At 38.4% G+C, this 15,517-nt stretch overlaps 2 protein-coding genes across 2 annotated transcripts in view; both read right to left on the bottom strand.

Moving 5' to 3' along the window:
- Nucleotides 1-3,209: 3,209 nt before the first annotated feature.
- Nucleotides 3,210-15,517, bottom strand: part of LOC107711280 (protein LSM12 homolog B-like) — a 23,431-nt gene continuing 11,123 nt past the window's right edge. The window contains exons 5-6 of the mRNA XM_016516253.1: nucleotides 3,970-3,974; nucleotides 3,210-3,273 (exon numbers count right to left, since the gene is read on the bottom strand). Coding sequence (XP_016371739.1) covers nucleotides 3,210-3,273; nucleotides 3,970-3,974 — 69 coding nt within the window. The remainder of the gene's footprint in view (nucleotides 3,274-3,969; nucleotides 3,975-15,517) is intronic.
- Nucleotides 8,333-11,716, bottom strand: LOC107711287 (slit homolog 1 protein-like). Its single transcript, XM_016516259.1, has 2 exons — nucleotides 11,161-11,716; nucleotides 8,333-9,169 (listed from the first exon to the last, which is right to left on the bottom strand). The coding sequence occupies exons 1-2, from the start codon at nucleotides 11,434-11,436 to the stop codon at nucleotides 8,402-8,404; spliced, it is 1,044 nt and encodes a 347-aa protein (XP_016371745.1). The 5' UTR covers nucleotides 11,437-11,716; the 3' UTR covers nucleotides 8,333-8,401.

Raw genomic sequence — 15,517 nt, 5'->3', positions numbered from 1 at the left:
GCATTTCAGAAAGGCGGGGCATAGAGGAGAAACAATAATGTACAGTGTGTGGAAAATAATGTGTTTTTTAACCTTAAACCGCATAAACACATTTCATTACACCAAATACACCAAATAATGTTCTTTTTAGCAGCATCATATGACCCCTTTAAGTACATTTTAATATTTGAAATGTCATGACCCCAAGGAACAGTTTTTTTTTTTACAAAATAAATACAATCATAATAAACATAACTGTTATTTATCATTTAGACTAGTCAGAAAGAGTCTGCTTCTTTAAGGCTATTAAGTGGTCAGATATCTGCAGTGTAACCTACCTAATAGTTAATTTTGTTTGACCAGTGTTCCTGAAACAGAAAAAAGGCTCAGTTGTCTACAGAGTCAACAAAACAAAAACGCATGAAAGAAAGGATCTGTACACTCAAGCATAAGTTGTGGAACAGGCTTAAAATTTTATTTTATTACATTTACATTTACATTTACAATTATACAATTAATTAATAATAAATAATTTACATGTATAAATTAATATTTAATATATACTTACTGTATATAAAATTGGAATAGCACATGAGATATTAGTATTATAGACATTAAAATGTTATTTTATAAGATATTTATAAAAAATAATATAATAAGAGTGGGCTCGTGATGGCAAGCAAAAGACGTGAAGACAAAGGCGGTTAGGAGAAGCTAAAAGAAAAAAAGCAAACAGTTACATCAGGTTACCTTTGCCGGCCTCTCACACTATAGAGCATGTAGCCTATGAGCACTATATTAAAATCCCAGGACACCCCTAGTCCGAACGTTCACTGCTATTTACTACTTAGCATTGTCTGGCATGAATATTCCATTCATTCATAAAGACAACAGCGATTCTCCAATGGGTTACATTTGAGAGATATTGAGTTAGAAAATAGAGTAAATGAAGTCGCCTATAAGGTGATAGCCTAAGTCTGATTAACATGACACACACACACAAAGAGAGAGACATATGAATACTGAAACTGAAGAATTCTGTTGTTTCAGGTTTCTAGATTCTATAGGTTTGTTTATCATTGACATACATTTTGCGTTCTGCTCTTTTTATGTAGATTTCAAGTATTTTAGTTCATACAATTATACATTTATTTCAATCCCCTGCTGAAAAAAAATAGAAATGATCACATAATTTGTAATGGTTTTACTGGTTATAATGAAAATTGTGTTGGTTTTAATGGAAACTGTAATGGTGCCTGTTGGTCTCTACTGGTAATTGGTCGCCTTCTGTTGGTGGCTTTTGTTAAAACCACTAATATAATAGTAATATTGTGAGCTAATAGCGACTGTTTATAGTTGTGGTGGGCCTATTTGGGAGAAAATCCAGGGCCGTTTTTCACTCCCAGTCCGTCCCTGCCTGGGCCCTTTCATCCCGAACCCCGCAGCACGACGAGGACACCAGATCTCCTGTTTATTTTGAACACTCTTTCCCTTTGGACACTTTTACCCCTTTTTTTGGACTTTATGTAGATTTTCTGTTAATAAAAGCCTCTCCGAGGCCTGACGCCACACCCACTATGTCTGTCGTTTGCTCCTCCCGTGACTATATATATATATACAGAGAGAGAGAGAGAATACCGTTAAACAGAATATATTTTATAAAAAAAAAAACAATTGACATTATTAAAATCTAATATGAATTATGTAAAATAATAAACATTAAAATAAAAACATGTATTTGGTCATTTATAAACGAGTCATTTATCTAAATTGCATACGATTCTCACTCTATGGTCGCAGGACACGCACCTCCAGGACCGCAAACGCTGGAGATGAATCGGCCCGCTGAAAGTTCAGCAGTAAACCACTAGCGAGCCTCCTGTGGATCTCCTCCAATTTCATTGAGAAAAGCCTTCACATCTCTGTAGATCAGCGTGCGGTTCGACCAGACGTTGTGCTCGCTCAGAGAGCCGTAGTTGGGGAGCTCTTGCTGGCTCCACGACGGGCTTTTGCTCCCGTGGCCCGCGGTGCTGGATGCCCTCATGTGCTGGTTCACTGAGGCTAGTCTCCGCTGATGATGACCGCTCCTCTGCTGGCTCAGGGCTGGCGGTCTCGTCCAAAACTGGCCAGCCATAACCACGGCCCTACAACCGGACAAACCGCTACTGACTTTGGCCATGAGTCGTGCAGGTGAACCTAATGGCCCCTAAAAACTTGCTGTAGCTGGGGTTTGCGGGGCCCTGGTGCAGGTTGTACCCATGGGCCCTGTTTGAAATCGTGTAAATAGCACAAATAAATAAATACAAGAAGTTTTTTCAAGTTTGTAGGTGTTCAGATACAGAAACCGAATGATCAAATGTAAAATAGCATTGCATAGTATTCACTGTATAAATTAAATTGAGATGAATTCTTGTTAAAACTACAAAAGTAAGTCAGCCAAGAGCAGTGAGTGATCTCTCTTTTTTTCTTGGATTAACATCCAAGGACACAGACAGCAGCTAGTAAATTAGGCACGGTCACTTTAAGACACAATGCATGGCTCCAATATAATGATACACATCCGATTTCTTTCAGTTACGTTCACTTAAGACATAACTGACAGTTTTTTCGAGGATACTTGCCAAAATAGGTATTTGACAATTTTGTATGTATTTGTCCGTTCAAGTGCAAGAAGACGCAATTCGGCGTTCTCAGACTGTGAGACGCAGCTCTCTGCGTGCACGCTGTGTGCACAGAACAGTGCACAGTGCTGAATTAAAGCTGAATTAAATCTTTCGCATCTTTTGTGCTTTAATGTTTAAATTAGCGAAGTGCATTTGTTCGTTCAAACTCAAGAAGACGCGAAAGAGAATTCGGTGTTTGCGTGCTGCCTGAGACGCGGCTCTCTGTGTGCGCACCAAACACAGCTCGCGAGTATTCAGTTGAGCTCTTTCACATCTTCTTGTGCTTGAATGCTTTAAAATCTCTTGAATGTTTAAATTGGCAAGGCTTAAAAACGGTGCAAATGATAAGCTTTTGTGATGACGTGCAGCAGTGGCCCGTCAACTGTCCTGAGCGTCTTTCATGCTGGCCTCGGGCAGTCGGTTGAAATCGTCAGGGATCCCCGAAAGCTGTGGGCCCCTATAATCGTCACCGCCTTTCTCCCCACTAGCAATGGCCCTGCCTTCAGCTGACCAGGAGTTGCAGGGGTAAATATGGTCCAGGCGCGGCCACATGGCTGAATTCAGCTGTCAGGAACCCGTTTCCATGGTCAACAGCATGCCCCGGGCGTGCTCCCATTTATTCCAAAAAGACCTATGGAAAGCACATAGGATAACAAACTACATGTGATACTAATTTAACTGAAGGGAGTGCAACGTATGTTAAAATGATTAAGTACAAACAAAGTTTAAATAGCCTATTTTAAAATGTATACCTTAATGCTTTTCAGAATACTTATTTTGCATTAAAACTCTGTATTTTGCATTTACAGTACTGATAATTATGGGGTAAAATGAGCTAAAATGTTAGGAAATTAACCCCAAATAATCATCATATATAGACAGAGCTGGGTAGATTACTTACAAATTGTAGTCCGTTACTGATTCCAAAATCCATGACAAAAAATATAGTTGGCAACGCAATCTATTAGCCTACATTAGGCTACCCATTTTAGGTAATATAATCAGACTACTTTTTAATTACTTTTGACCTAACTCGTTTATCACATTGATTTAAATAGGATAATCTTGTACCCTATCGATATAAATATGCAAAGAAAAAAATATATATTAGGCCTACATTCAGGGCCGGATTTACGCATAGGCATTCTATAGGCACGTGCCTATGCTCGCTCGTCCAGGGGGGCCCAAACACAATGAATCAATATATAATATTTTTTGTTATACTATGGGCTATCTACAAGAGCAAAAGAACCAAAACACCAGAAGACATTGAGAAAATAAATATAACAAACAATAGGGTAAAAAATGACAAACTATTTCCATGTTTTCCACCTTTTTTTATGTACGGAAATCAGGCTTTCTTTCTCCCGTTCTCTCACAGACGCAGACACGAACAGAAACTTGTCGTCAGCGCTGCCCCGCAAATTTATCAGTAAAATAGTCTCTCTCTCTCTCTCTCTCTCTCTCAATTTCCAATTTTTCAATTTAAGAGTGTGCTGGAAACATCAGATCAGGGCAGATTGAGTGTTTTCTCTTCTATGGTGACAGGCAGATACATATTGAGCAGCAAACACACAGCAGTTCTTGTGTTCTCCTAAGTGAGTGATGTAGTTCTGTTTGATTTGTGCAGTAATCTGACTGATTCTGATGTTGTGATTCAGAGCAGCAGTAGATGTTAGTGAAACATCAGGACTGAAGCTCAGGATCAGCTGAGGGAGGGGCTTGCTTTCTTTGCTCATCTCTTGGTATTGCAGGGCTTTATAATGATATGATTGGGGGTCACTGAGCTTCAGATGTTTCCAGAATTTAATTGCCCTTTTTTGTATCTTTATGATTAGAGGATATTTGCCTAATTCTGCCCTGGATTCTCTCTCTCTCTCTCTCCCAAGCCTCTGTTATTAGCTATAAAATGATGTTTTGGAATTTGCAACGGAAGGTTTATCTCGAAAATAAATCATCTGAATGATATCTTGAGGTGTAGTTGCGACACCAGGCCGTTAAAATTATTAGAGAGAAATAATGCACTCCCGAAGTGGTAATGTGGCCACGACGCTGGAGCCTAATGGAACCATCTTTCTCCATTCTCAAACAAATTAAGACATTCGATTTTTTTTTTTGACTGATTGCAAGGGCTTATTGCGATAGTAAAAACTGTAATGGTTTCCAAACAAATAATTTTAAAATAACAATCAAAATAAAACCCTTACCAAAAATGTAAGTATTTTATTTGTTTACCTGCATGTCATGTGACCATTAACCGTGAACATGCAAATGTGACAGTTAATTATTAAAATATTTATTTTAAAATCTCATGGGTAATTATATTAGGCGAAAGAGGTTCGGCTGACAAAAAAGTTTGGGTGCATTGCATGTAAATAAGAAATAACGTGAATTTGTGCATTTTAATGTGGTTGAAAGACAAAAGCCTACAAAGATCAAGTAATACATGGTTAAATAACCCTCTGAGTGATAATTCAAATAAAAATTAACATGCTCATCAGTAGTTGATGTAATACTGAAATGTTAAGGAAACACTTCTTAAAACTGAAATGATTTTTGTAAATCCACCTGACTAATGACTGGTCTTTGTGTGAAAGTCCACAAAACTGGAAGACTTTCTGAATGTATAGGACATTTCAGAAAGGAAAATTTAAAAGATGAAAAAAGAGGAATTAGGGAGAATCAATAAATTATGAATACTTTATTGCTATTGTGTAACTAATATGTAATCATGTAATCAATAAAAAAGTAACTGTATTCAGAGTATTCAGTAATCAGAGTATTTTAAAATGTAATTTATTCTAATTACAAGTACTTCATTTTTGGAATCTGATTACATAATCCAGATTACATGTAATCAGCAATTAACCAGCTCTGTTAATAGAACAAAAGCAGGCTAGCGAACAAATAAATTGTAATTACACTCTTAAAAATAAAGGTGCTTCAAAAGATTCTTCAAGCGATGCCATACAAGAACCATTTTTGGTTCCAAAAAGAACCATTCAGTCAAAGGTTCTTTAAAGAACCATCTCTTTCTTACCTTTTTATAATCTGAAGAACCTTTTTTCGCCACAAAGAACCTTTTGTTAAACAGAAAGGTTCTTCAGAGGTTCTTTATGGAACCATTTAGACAAAAAGGTTCTTCTATGGCATCGTGAAGCACCTTTACAGTATATTTAAGAGTGTAATTCCCTGAGACAGTCTGATACTTGCATATTATGTAAATCTTGTAAGATCAGGATAGTTTTTCAGTTTCAGGAGGTTCTTTTGTGTTAGATAACAGGTGCTTAAGTCAATCCCTAACCATTCAAACTTCTTACAACACATCTAGTTTGATGTTTATTGATGTAAATATGCTATCTTGGGGACCATAATACAAATTTTAAATGATTTGATTTTCTGTATTGGCTATTTGTGTTTTATGCAGCAAATATTGACAATTGTTTTTTGTTGCAGCGGTCCAATTTGTTGGTTCAACCTACATTATTCGCTAAAACGTTAGAGCATGTCCATGTCCATATATGTCAGACAGAAAGGAGCAAAAAGAGTCTTATTTGGGCCATGTGAATCCAGCTTTAAAGCTGGTATTTCCCTGAAGAAAGAGACATGCCGTTCCCCAGTTTGGTAATCTAAAGCTGCTGCTGTCAGTGAGAGCCCCATATGGCGCCAAACACTCACTGACCTGGATTTTTTCACTTTCTCTGTCCACAAAATTCTCCACACAAATCTGCTTAAACTCCAGAGGTTTAAAGCCCAGCCTGTGCTACAGAAAAGCAACTGCAGATACAAGTCTGCTATTTTTGTACACATTTTGTGTTTTAATATAGATCAATGCACTAACCTAGAGGACTTCCCCAAGTGCAGTGACACTAAATCTCATTAAATGATGATTTGAAAGTTCAATCAGGGTGTGCGAGGAATCGTGCGCATTAATTGATGTGTAATCCTTTGACAGCAGCTGCAGAGATTTGGGCTTTGAGGCTTTACAGTCAACCAGAAGCAAATGAATTTAACAGACAAACAGTTTTGAGCACATAAGGACACATGAGAGAGTTTTGCTGGCAGAAAGGGTAGGGAATACGTGGTTTTTATTGTACTAAGCAACATACTTATTGACACGCATTCATTTTCTATTCAAACTATATAAAACATCAAGATCACTACTGAAGGGAAAAGCATTTATTATTGTTATATATATAAAAAAGAGAGAAAGAAATAGAAATGTTAGAAAGACAAAAAAAAAACTGATTGCAGGAGGGAAAACTATTAAAATAAAATAAAATATACAATAAAATAAAAATTACCTTGAAATTTTATGTAAATGTAATTATATTCACTGCTGTTTTTAAAGTTTTTAAAAGACGTCTCTTCTGCTCACCAAGGCTGCATTTATTTAACAAAAATACAGCAACACAGTAATATTGTGAACCATTTTTACAATCCAAAACAGCTGTTTCCTATTTTAATATATTATAAAATGTAATTTACTCCTATGATGTCAAATCTCCATTACTCCAGTCTTCAGTGTCACATGATCCTTCAGAAATCATTCTAATATGATGATTTGCTGCTCATATCCATTTCTTATTATCAATGTTGAAAACAGAAGTATAATTTTTTTTTTTCAGGATTCTTTGATGAACAGAAAGTTCAAAAGAACAGCATTTATTTGAAACTTAAATATTTTGTAAGTGTCCATTTTTGATCAATTTAATGCATCCTTGCTGAATAGAAGTATTAATTTCTTAAAAAAAAAGGTCATGTATACAAAAGCTTTCTATTTCAAATAAATACTGTTCTTTACTGTTCTCTATCAAAAATTCCTGGAAAAAAAGGTATACAACTGTTTTCAACATTGATAATAATAAGAAATGTATATTGAGCAGCAAATCAGCATGTTAGAATGATTTCAGAAGGAACAGGTGACACTGAAGACTGGAGTAATATTACTGCTTTTGCTGTATTTTGGATCAAATAAATGTAGCCATCGTGAACGGCTGAGACTTATTTAAAAATTTTTTTTTTTTTAATCTTACCGTTCTAAAACTTTTAGCTTTTGACAAGAGTTTGCAGAAAAGAGATGATGTCTGTAAGAAGCTGCTGTATTGCTCCGAACTTGCTTGGAACGAATAGTTTAGAAATCATTGGCAAATGACTCTAATATTAAATGTATATTCTGAGAAAATTACAATGTTTTCTGACCTTAGATGCATTTAAACCTGTTGTAGGGGACTCCGACACAATATTAGGCCACTTTAAAATACCATATGACCTGCTCTTTAACATCTGAAGAACCGTTCTGTTTCACAAAGGGTTATTTGTGGCGAAAGAAGGTTCTTCAGATTATAAAAAGGTAAGAAAGAGATGGTTCTTTAAAGAACCTTTGACTGAATGGAACCAAAAATGGTTCTTTTATGGCATCGCTTGAAGAACCTTTTGAAGCACCTTTATTTTTAAGAGTGTATTATAACCTATAACACATCTACACAACTAATTGATTATCTAGCACAGATTCTAATCTGAATAGATTACAAAACTTTTTATCAGATCTAAGTTACCAAATACTTCTGTTCAAAGTTTGTGAACTGCATCTTAAGAGTTTCAATTTCCATCACCACATCAACTCAGAACTCATGGTATCAGTCCAGATTCTCACTGAATCTGTGTATTTGCTCTTTGTTGGTCAAATCAGGACATTTTATCTGTGTTTTTACAGTCCAAAAGAGAAGAAAAGTGTCCTAATCTCATGCAAAATCGCCTTACTCTTGTGCTTCCCCCTCATTCTGTTCCCAGTATTTTCGTTTCTTGCGTTTTCTCTCCGCCATGATCAAGGCACCAAAAACAGTCACAATCACAGTAGCGGTGATGACTAACACAGTAACAGTCTCAGCCACACACAACTGGCTGTCCACCCAAGCCAAAGATGCTCCGGCGAGCTGCCAAGGCTCCCGACAAGTTACGTTGCGATAGTCGTCCACGTGGAGGTGCCGCACGCTGAGCAGCTTGCTGAAGACACGGTGCAGGTCGCAGTCACAGTTCCACGGGTTCCCCGCCAACTGCAGGTGTGTTGCAGCCGTGTGCAAGCTCAGAAACGTCTTAAAGTTTAGATGTTCCAGATGATTCTCCTCCAAACCCAAAAGAGACAGACTGTGCAACGGTGCTAGTGCATTGACCTCGATCCGAGAGATGTTGTTGTTCCCCAGGAGCAGAACTTCCAGGGCAGGCAGCATGGTGAGGGATCTGTCTCGCACAACACCCAGGTGGTTCCCTTGGAGGTAAAGGTGGCGCAGACGGGACAGGCCACGGAACGCACCTGGTTCAAGAGATTGGATGTGATTGTGGCTGAGGTCTAGCTTCTCAAGGTTCTCCAGATGTTCAAAGCCTGAAGGTTTTAACAGCACCAGTGCATTGTGGTTCAGACGCAACTCACGCAGAGAAGACAGGCTCTCTGAGAAGTTAGGAGGGATCTGAGTGAGGTTATTACGGCTCATGTCTAGCTTCTCCAGAAAGGACAGAGAGAAAAAAGCCTGTGTGGGAAAAGAGACATTTCTTTAAAATTTACTAATTAATTTACCAAAGAATTACTCACCCTCATGCCATCCAACATGTAGATGAGATGAGTTTGTTTCTTCATCAGAAATGATTTGGAGAAATTCAGCTTTACATCACTTGCTCACCAATGGATCCTCTGCAGTGAATGGGTGCCGTCAAAATGAGGGTTCAAACGGCTGATAAAAACACCACAATAATCCACACAACTCCAATCTATCAATTAACATCTTGTGAAGTAAAAAGCTGTGTTTTTGTACAAAACAAATCCATTATTAAAGGGGACATCAGATGCCCACTTTCCACAAGTTGGTATGATTTTTTGGGTGTCCATGAAATGTCTGCAACATACTTTGGTTAAAATTCCTCAGTGGTCGTGTAAAACAACAACCTTTTCACCTTCAAAGCGACCCGTTTCGGCGCATGTCTCTTTAAATGCTAATGAGCTCTGCTTACCCCGCCCCTCTCTTCCGTGGAAGAGGAAAGGAAATTTGCAAATAATCATAAATATAAAGTGAGACTTCCTTTTTTCTGGAGGTGCAGCTGAATCATGAACAGTGGCTACTGGTCCATCCTTGAGTTTTAACTTTTTAGCAAAACCTGCCTTGAATTGTCCCTCGTTCAGAAAGCAGTCTGGAGTAAAATGATTTGCGCAGACATAAACTAATTTAGGTGTTTTCAGTGGCGCATTACCATCTAAAACGAAACGAATCCACTGCGCCCTCAGCCTCTCTGATGTCGGGAGAAAATGAAGACTCTTATGTTCAATTTTACATCCAACTATAAAACACTTGCATTGCTTATGAGTCATTCGGTGCGTCCGAAATCGCATACTGTATGAGTAGCTACTACATTTGAATCTGAATTTACTTCACGACCGTTAAAAAAGTATGTTCTATACAGTATGAATATGGGTAGTATGAATGAAATTCGGACGCAAGTAGTAGGTCATCCGGGTACTGTTCGCCTACTGTTTTTCGAATTTTGTGAATTCAGACATACTACTCGCCTCACATACTGTTTTTCACATATTATATTGTAGGGAAGTATGTGATTTCGGATACAGCGATTGTTTTCGCTTCAATTGCTAGAGCGCAGACAAAATGGCGGACAGCGTACAACAGGCTGAGATATGCTAATACAGGACAGTCCGTCAGCTGACGTGGGCGTGGCCTGAGCAATATCATGTCATACTGCTCAGAAAATCAAAACGGCTTGATTATTGAGACGGTTTTGGTTTTTTGGGGATTAAAAAAAAAAGTAGTGAATGGATTTTTATTGTAGGGTGGTTGTGTCCACACACCGCCAAGGCACACTATATGCAATCACCATGAAAATGTTAATTTTGCATCTGATGTCCACTTTAAGGCGTTTTAACCTTAAACTGCCGCTTCTGGCCAAAAAGTCCATAATCCAAAATAATGCCTTCTCCAGTGAAAAGGTCCATCGCTTGTCCTCTCAAAATCCACCATTTGTTTAGCACTGTTTTTGACTGTTTTCACTTGTAAACAGTGCTTGATCTGTGCATATTTCTCTCCTGATTTAGACAACATTTTTTCCCTGTATTTTACCCAGAATCAATGGTCTGAAATTAAAATCGTCTTGATGGTTTTTTTTTTTATTACAAACACACAGCTTCTTGCTTCACACAACATTACCTGATACACTGGAGTCGAGTGGATTACTGTCATCATTATTGTTTATCAACTGTTTGAACTCTCATTCTGACGGCACCCATTCACTGCAGAGGATCCATTGGTGAGCAAGTGATGTAATGATAAATTTCTTCAAATCTGATCCATTAAGAAAACCCCATCTAAATCTTGGATGGCCTAAGGGCAAGTAAATATTCAGCAAATTTTCACGTTTTTGGGTGAACTATCCCTTTAATTAGCTGGTTCAGATGCATTTGATTAGGGTAGGAGCTGAATTTTGCAAGGAAGGTAGATCTCCAGGACGCAGGTCTTACCTGTGTTTGAAGATCCTGGATGCTGCTGTCTGAGAGCACTAGTATACGCAAAGACCAAAGGCCAGCAAAAGCTCGACTCCGGATCTCCTTAAGCTTGTTTCCTCCCAGGTCTAGGAGCCAGGTGCCATGGGGAAGTCCATGTGGGACGTCCTCAAAACCCCTGGCGTGGCAGTCCACCAGGTCTGAGTGTTCATAGCACCGGCAGAGGTAACTACACAGTCTCGAGCTCCTCGACGGAGACAGAAAGAGTAAAAACAACGCGATGGACGGCAACATGATGTGATGACAGCTTCAAGAGAGCCTACTGGAGCTCTGCAGTGCAGAGCGCGAAAGTGTTGTCCGGGATTCTGCATGCGTCGATTAACGGATCCTCAGCTTTCTACGGCGGAGGAACGAGATCCCTGTGATAAACGCGTCCGTTTCTATTAAACGTTTCTGTATTAAGACGGCAAAACAGACTTTTACAGATGAGCAGAATATTCGCAGTGCAGCTGAAATGTCTGTCAGAAGCATTTAATCGCCTTAAAACTAAAACCCCAAACGCTCACACACGCAATAACACCGGTAATTACACGAAAGAAGAAAAAAAAAACACTGTCTTTGCCGAGAAAAAATTAAAACCGTACTAATAGGCTAGTACAGAATGCGTGGAACATCGAGTCATTGAAAGTTATTGTTTTATTCCTTTTCTCCACTAAAAATACAGAAAAAAACGTGGCTCTCTTAGTCAATAACAACAATCTTGTTTCTTAGTTATTCAGTCCGGCTCCACAACTAGATGCGCAACGCACTAGTGATGGAAAGACTCATTTCCGCGAATCGGTTCTTTCGAACAGGTTTCTAAGAACCGGTAAAAACAACAACAACGATTCTTTTACGTCATAACCATAGACTGTAGGTCATAACCATACAGTCTATGGTCATAACTTAATCGTATAAAAATAATTGCATGCTCTAAACGTTTTAAAAAGATCCAAAAGTTACGTATAGGTAGTACATATTGCGGTTTATTATTTATTTTATTGTGCCAGTTCAGTTGGTTGCAGCTAATATTCAGCTCAAAAAAGTAATTTAGAACATTTCATTTACATTAAACTGTACAAAAATAATTAACATCTGTCTGCTTTTGCTTGTGTATAGATTTTTAAATTTATTAAAATGAACTGTTTCGCATTTGCTTCGATAAAAAGGTCGGAAACATTTTCATGCCTATCATTTCATCCATCTCATCCGCCTTGTGAACGGATTTTGTGAATCGGTTCAAGATTCATTAAAAAGATCCCATTAATTCGTGTACTCAGAAACGCAGCTGTCACATTTGGTCATAATCCAAAACGTTTTAAACTGACTATCCTTATATCACCTACGTTGCATTATTTTCCTTTTTACCTCTGATAATAAAACTCCTATTGTCCAATGTGATTTACGCACTATTGTCTAAATTTAGACATATGTCGTCCGCCCGCCCCAAGGCTAATACATTTATTAAATAACAATGAATTACTACAGTATAACCCCGGAACTCTGTCTCAACTCAAGTGGAGTTTAAAGACGTGCGCGGATTACGAACTGATTTCACCGTTTTACCTCAAAGAAACTTGAACCATTTTAAACCGGGCCGCATAATATGGAAACTTGCACAGTAGGCCTATACCCAAAAATATGACATTAAATATATATATAAATTCTGCATAAAATAAAATGGAGATAAAAAGACAAGTGAGATTTTTCTCTTTTTTATTTCTTCATTACTATTTTTAAAAATAAAAAATAAAATACTGCGAAAGAAAACTTTAGGCGAACAGCAACCCTGTTAACACACAGCAATATAAACTGGTATGCAACGCGGATGCCAGTCACAGCTTGGCGCCACTGCTAGAGCCTCCATCAGGCTACAAGGTTCACGAGGCTGGGACGGGGAGGATTTCGGCTTTGAGCCGGTGCTGCCCGTCCCCCCTGTCCCAGTCTCTTAACATGGCAAGATATCACTTTAACATTTCCTTTTCCCAAAAAGGTGATTACAAATATTCCCGTTCAGAAAAGAGATCAGTCCTGTCGTGAGAGTGGAGCAAGATATGAGCCATCTGACACTGACACATGTCTAAGCTGGAATAACAAGGAAACGCGAGTCTCTCATCGGTCACTGCATGTATCCTTCCAGTTTGGATGTGTTCGGAAATTAAACAATACTACAAACATTGCATCATAGAAAATGGTCCCACTATGGAAGAGGCATTCAAAATGGCAAGTACAGGACCATTATGGAAGAAAGCATAATATATTACACGTAAACTGAAAGGATGCGTACAGTACTCAAGAGTGTTACTCCTTCGTCTGTCACTTAAAAAGTGACATTTAAAAGTAAAACAATGGAGTTTTATATATATAAAAAAAAATGTTTGGGAAAATGAGATGTTGGGTAGATGCTAAGTGCAATTCAATTTCACATACTCCTCCTTCAGGCCTCTGTCTAAAACTAAAACTAAAAATAACAAATAAAAAACAAACCCTGCATGTGCGCTAAGAGTATTTATCCAGTCTGAAAGGCTTTAGAAGTTAGGAAAATAGTTTTTGTTCTACCCTCACACATTTAGTTCCACATTTTGTAGTGGTAGAAAGGAAGATTATGGATTAGAGGAGAAAATGTGATTTCTTTGTTGGCTATCCAAGCAAGATAAAATGAACAAGTGGGTTATTTGATGACGGGAGGAAAAAACAAGGATATCAAACAGAATGGGATTGGGGGGAGTGATGTTGGAAGGGATGTCAAATGTTGTCTATATGAAATGATTTCCTAAGACGGCACTCTATTTTTGCCCTCTCTTTTGTCAGTGGAAGCAGTTTTTCTCTTCAGATGTGTAGGACCGTCATCCCTGCTCAAAACGCTGAGTATCAGCAATCTCAACCTTTGTATGGGTTGCAAAGACTAAAGTCTCAAATCCAAAGAGATATTCTTTAAGAGTTAAGAGTCAACCACGCCTACCTAAAACGGTTCGCTCCAACACTTGGGGGACATGTCTACGTCACTATGTGGGAAGATTTGCATAACACCGCCCAAATGTTCACGCAAAAAAGAAGGCGTAACTTTTATTCTTGCTGTAGTATTGTTGCCGCCGCCATGTCGTGAAGGCGCTGTGTTTCGTTGTGAAAGCGAAACTACTGACGCTCCTTCGTCGAATCCGCCGGCCGCGCCGTTCTCAAGCCTGTCCGCCACCGCTCACTCTAGCCCTCCGGCCTTTCCTCACTCGTCTCTTGTAGGAGGCACGAGGAAGAATTTTTCATCCAATACTGTCATCATTATCATAGTTGAGGTTGTTTGGAGTATGGGGGTCACATGTCTTGGTTCAAATTTTCTGTGCTTGTTTTGTCAGTTTGACCTAAAGCCAACATGTACACCAAGGGTGTCCAACCCTGCTCCTGGAGAGCTACCTTCCTGCAGACTTTAGTTCCAACCCTGCTCCAGCACACCTGTCTGTAATTATCAAGCAACCCTGAACACCTTGATTAGTTGGTTCAGGTGTGTTTGATTGGGGTTAGAGCTGAAATCTGCAGGATGGTAGCTCTCCAGGAGCAGGGTTGGACACTCCTGATGTACACCCATGGGGCTGGACATTCAGAAAATGTAGAAAGTAACCATATATTAATCTGACTTTTTTCAGCAAAAAAATGCAATACAATTGTTAATTTTCTTTTTCAACATCTCAAGACAATGTTTACAATTAATACTAAGTAATATATTGTTCATGTTGTTTTTTATGGGTGCATGGGAATTATAAATCGCATCAAGGGGAGCGGATCCCCCTCAGTAGAAATTGCATTACAGGGCAAGGGGCCCTTAGCGAAGAGCCTTCCTGGCCTCTGGGCCCCCTATACACCCTTTCTATTTATTTTGAGTTAAAAAATTGTGCAATTTTAACTAGATTATTTTCTTGCAGGGCTTCACACAGCTCATTTTATGGTAGAACAGGGGTGTCTAAACCTGCTCCTGGAGGGCCACCTTTCTGCAGTGTTTAGCCCCAACCCTAATCAAACACATCTGAAAAATCTAACAAAAGTGCTCAGGATTACATAAAAATTATATGTTGTTACATAAATTACATTATATGATTGTTTACATTTAGTCATTTAGCAGACGCTTTTTTTTAATCCAAAGCGACTTACAAATGAGGACAATAAAAGCAGTCAAAACTAACAAAAGAGCAACAATATAAGTGCAAATGACAAGTCTCGGTAGCCTAACGCAGTGCACGTAGCAAGGTGTATATATATATATATATATATATATAAATAAATAATACACACACACAAAGAAAAACAAGTAGATAGAATAGAAAAAATAGAAAGCTAGTGTTTGTTT

This window comes from Sinocyclocheilus rhinocerous, unplaced genomic scaffold, assembly GCF_001515625.1.
Source record: "Sinocyclocheilus rhinocerous isolate Xijiao unplaced genomic scaffold, SAMN03320098_v1.1 scaffold268, whole genome shotgun sequence".
Classification (NCBI taxonomy): Eukaryota; Metazoa; Chordata; class Actinopteri; order Cypriniformes; family Cyprinidae; genus Sinocyclocheilus; species Sinocyclocheilus rhinocerous.
This window is presented reverse-complemented; position numbering and strand designations above follow the sequence as displayed.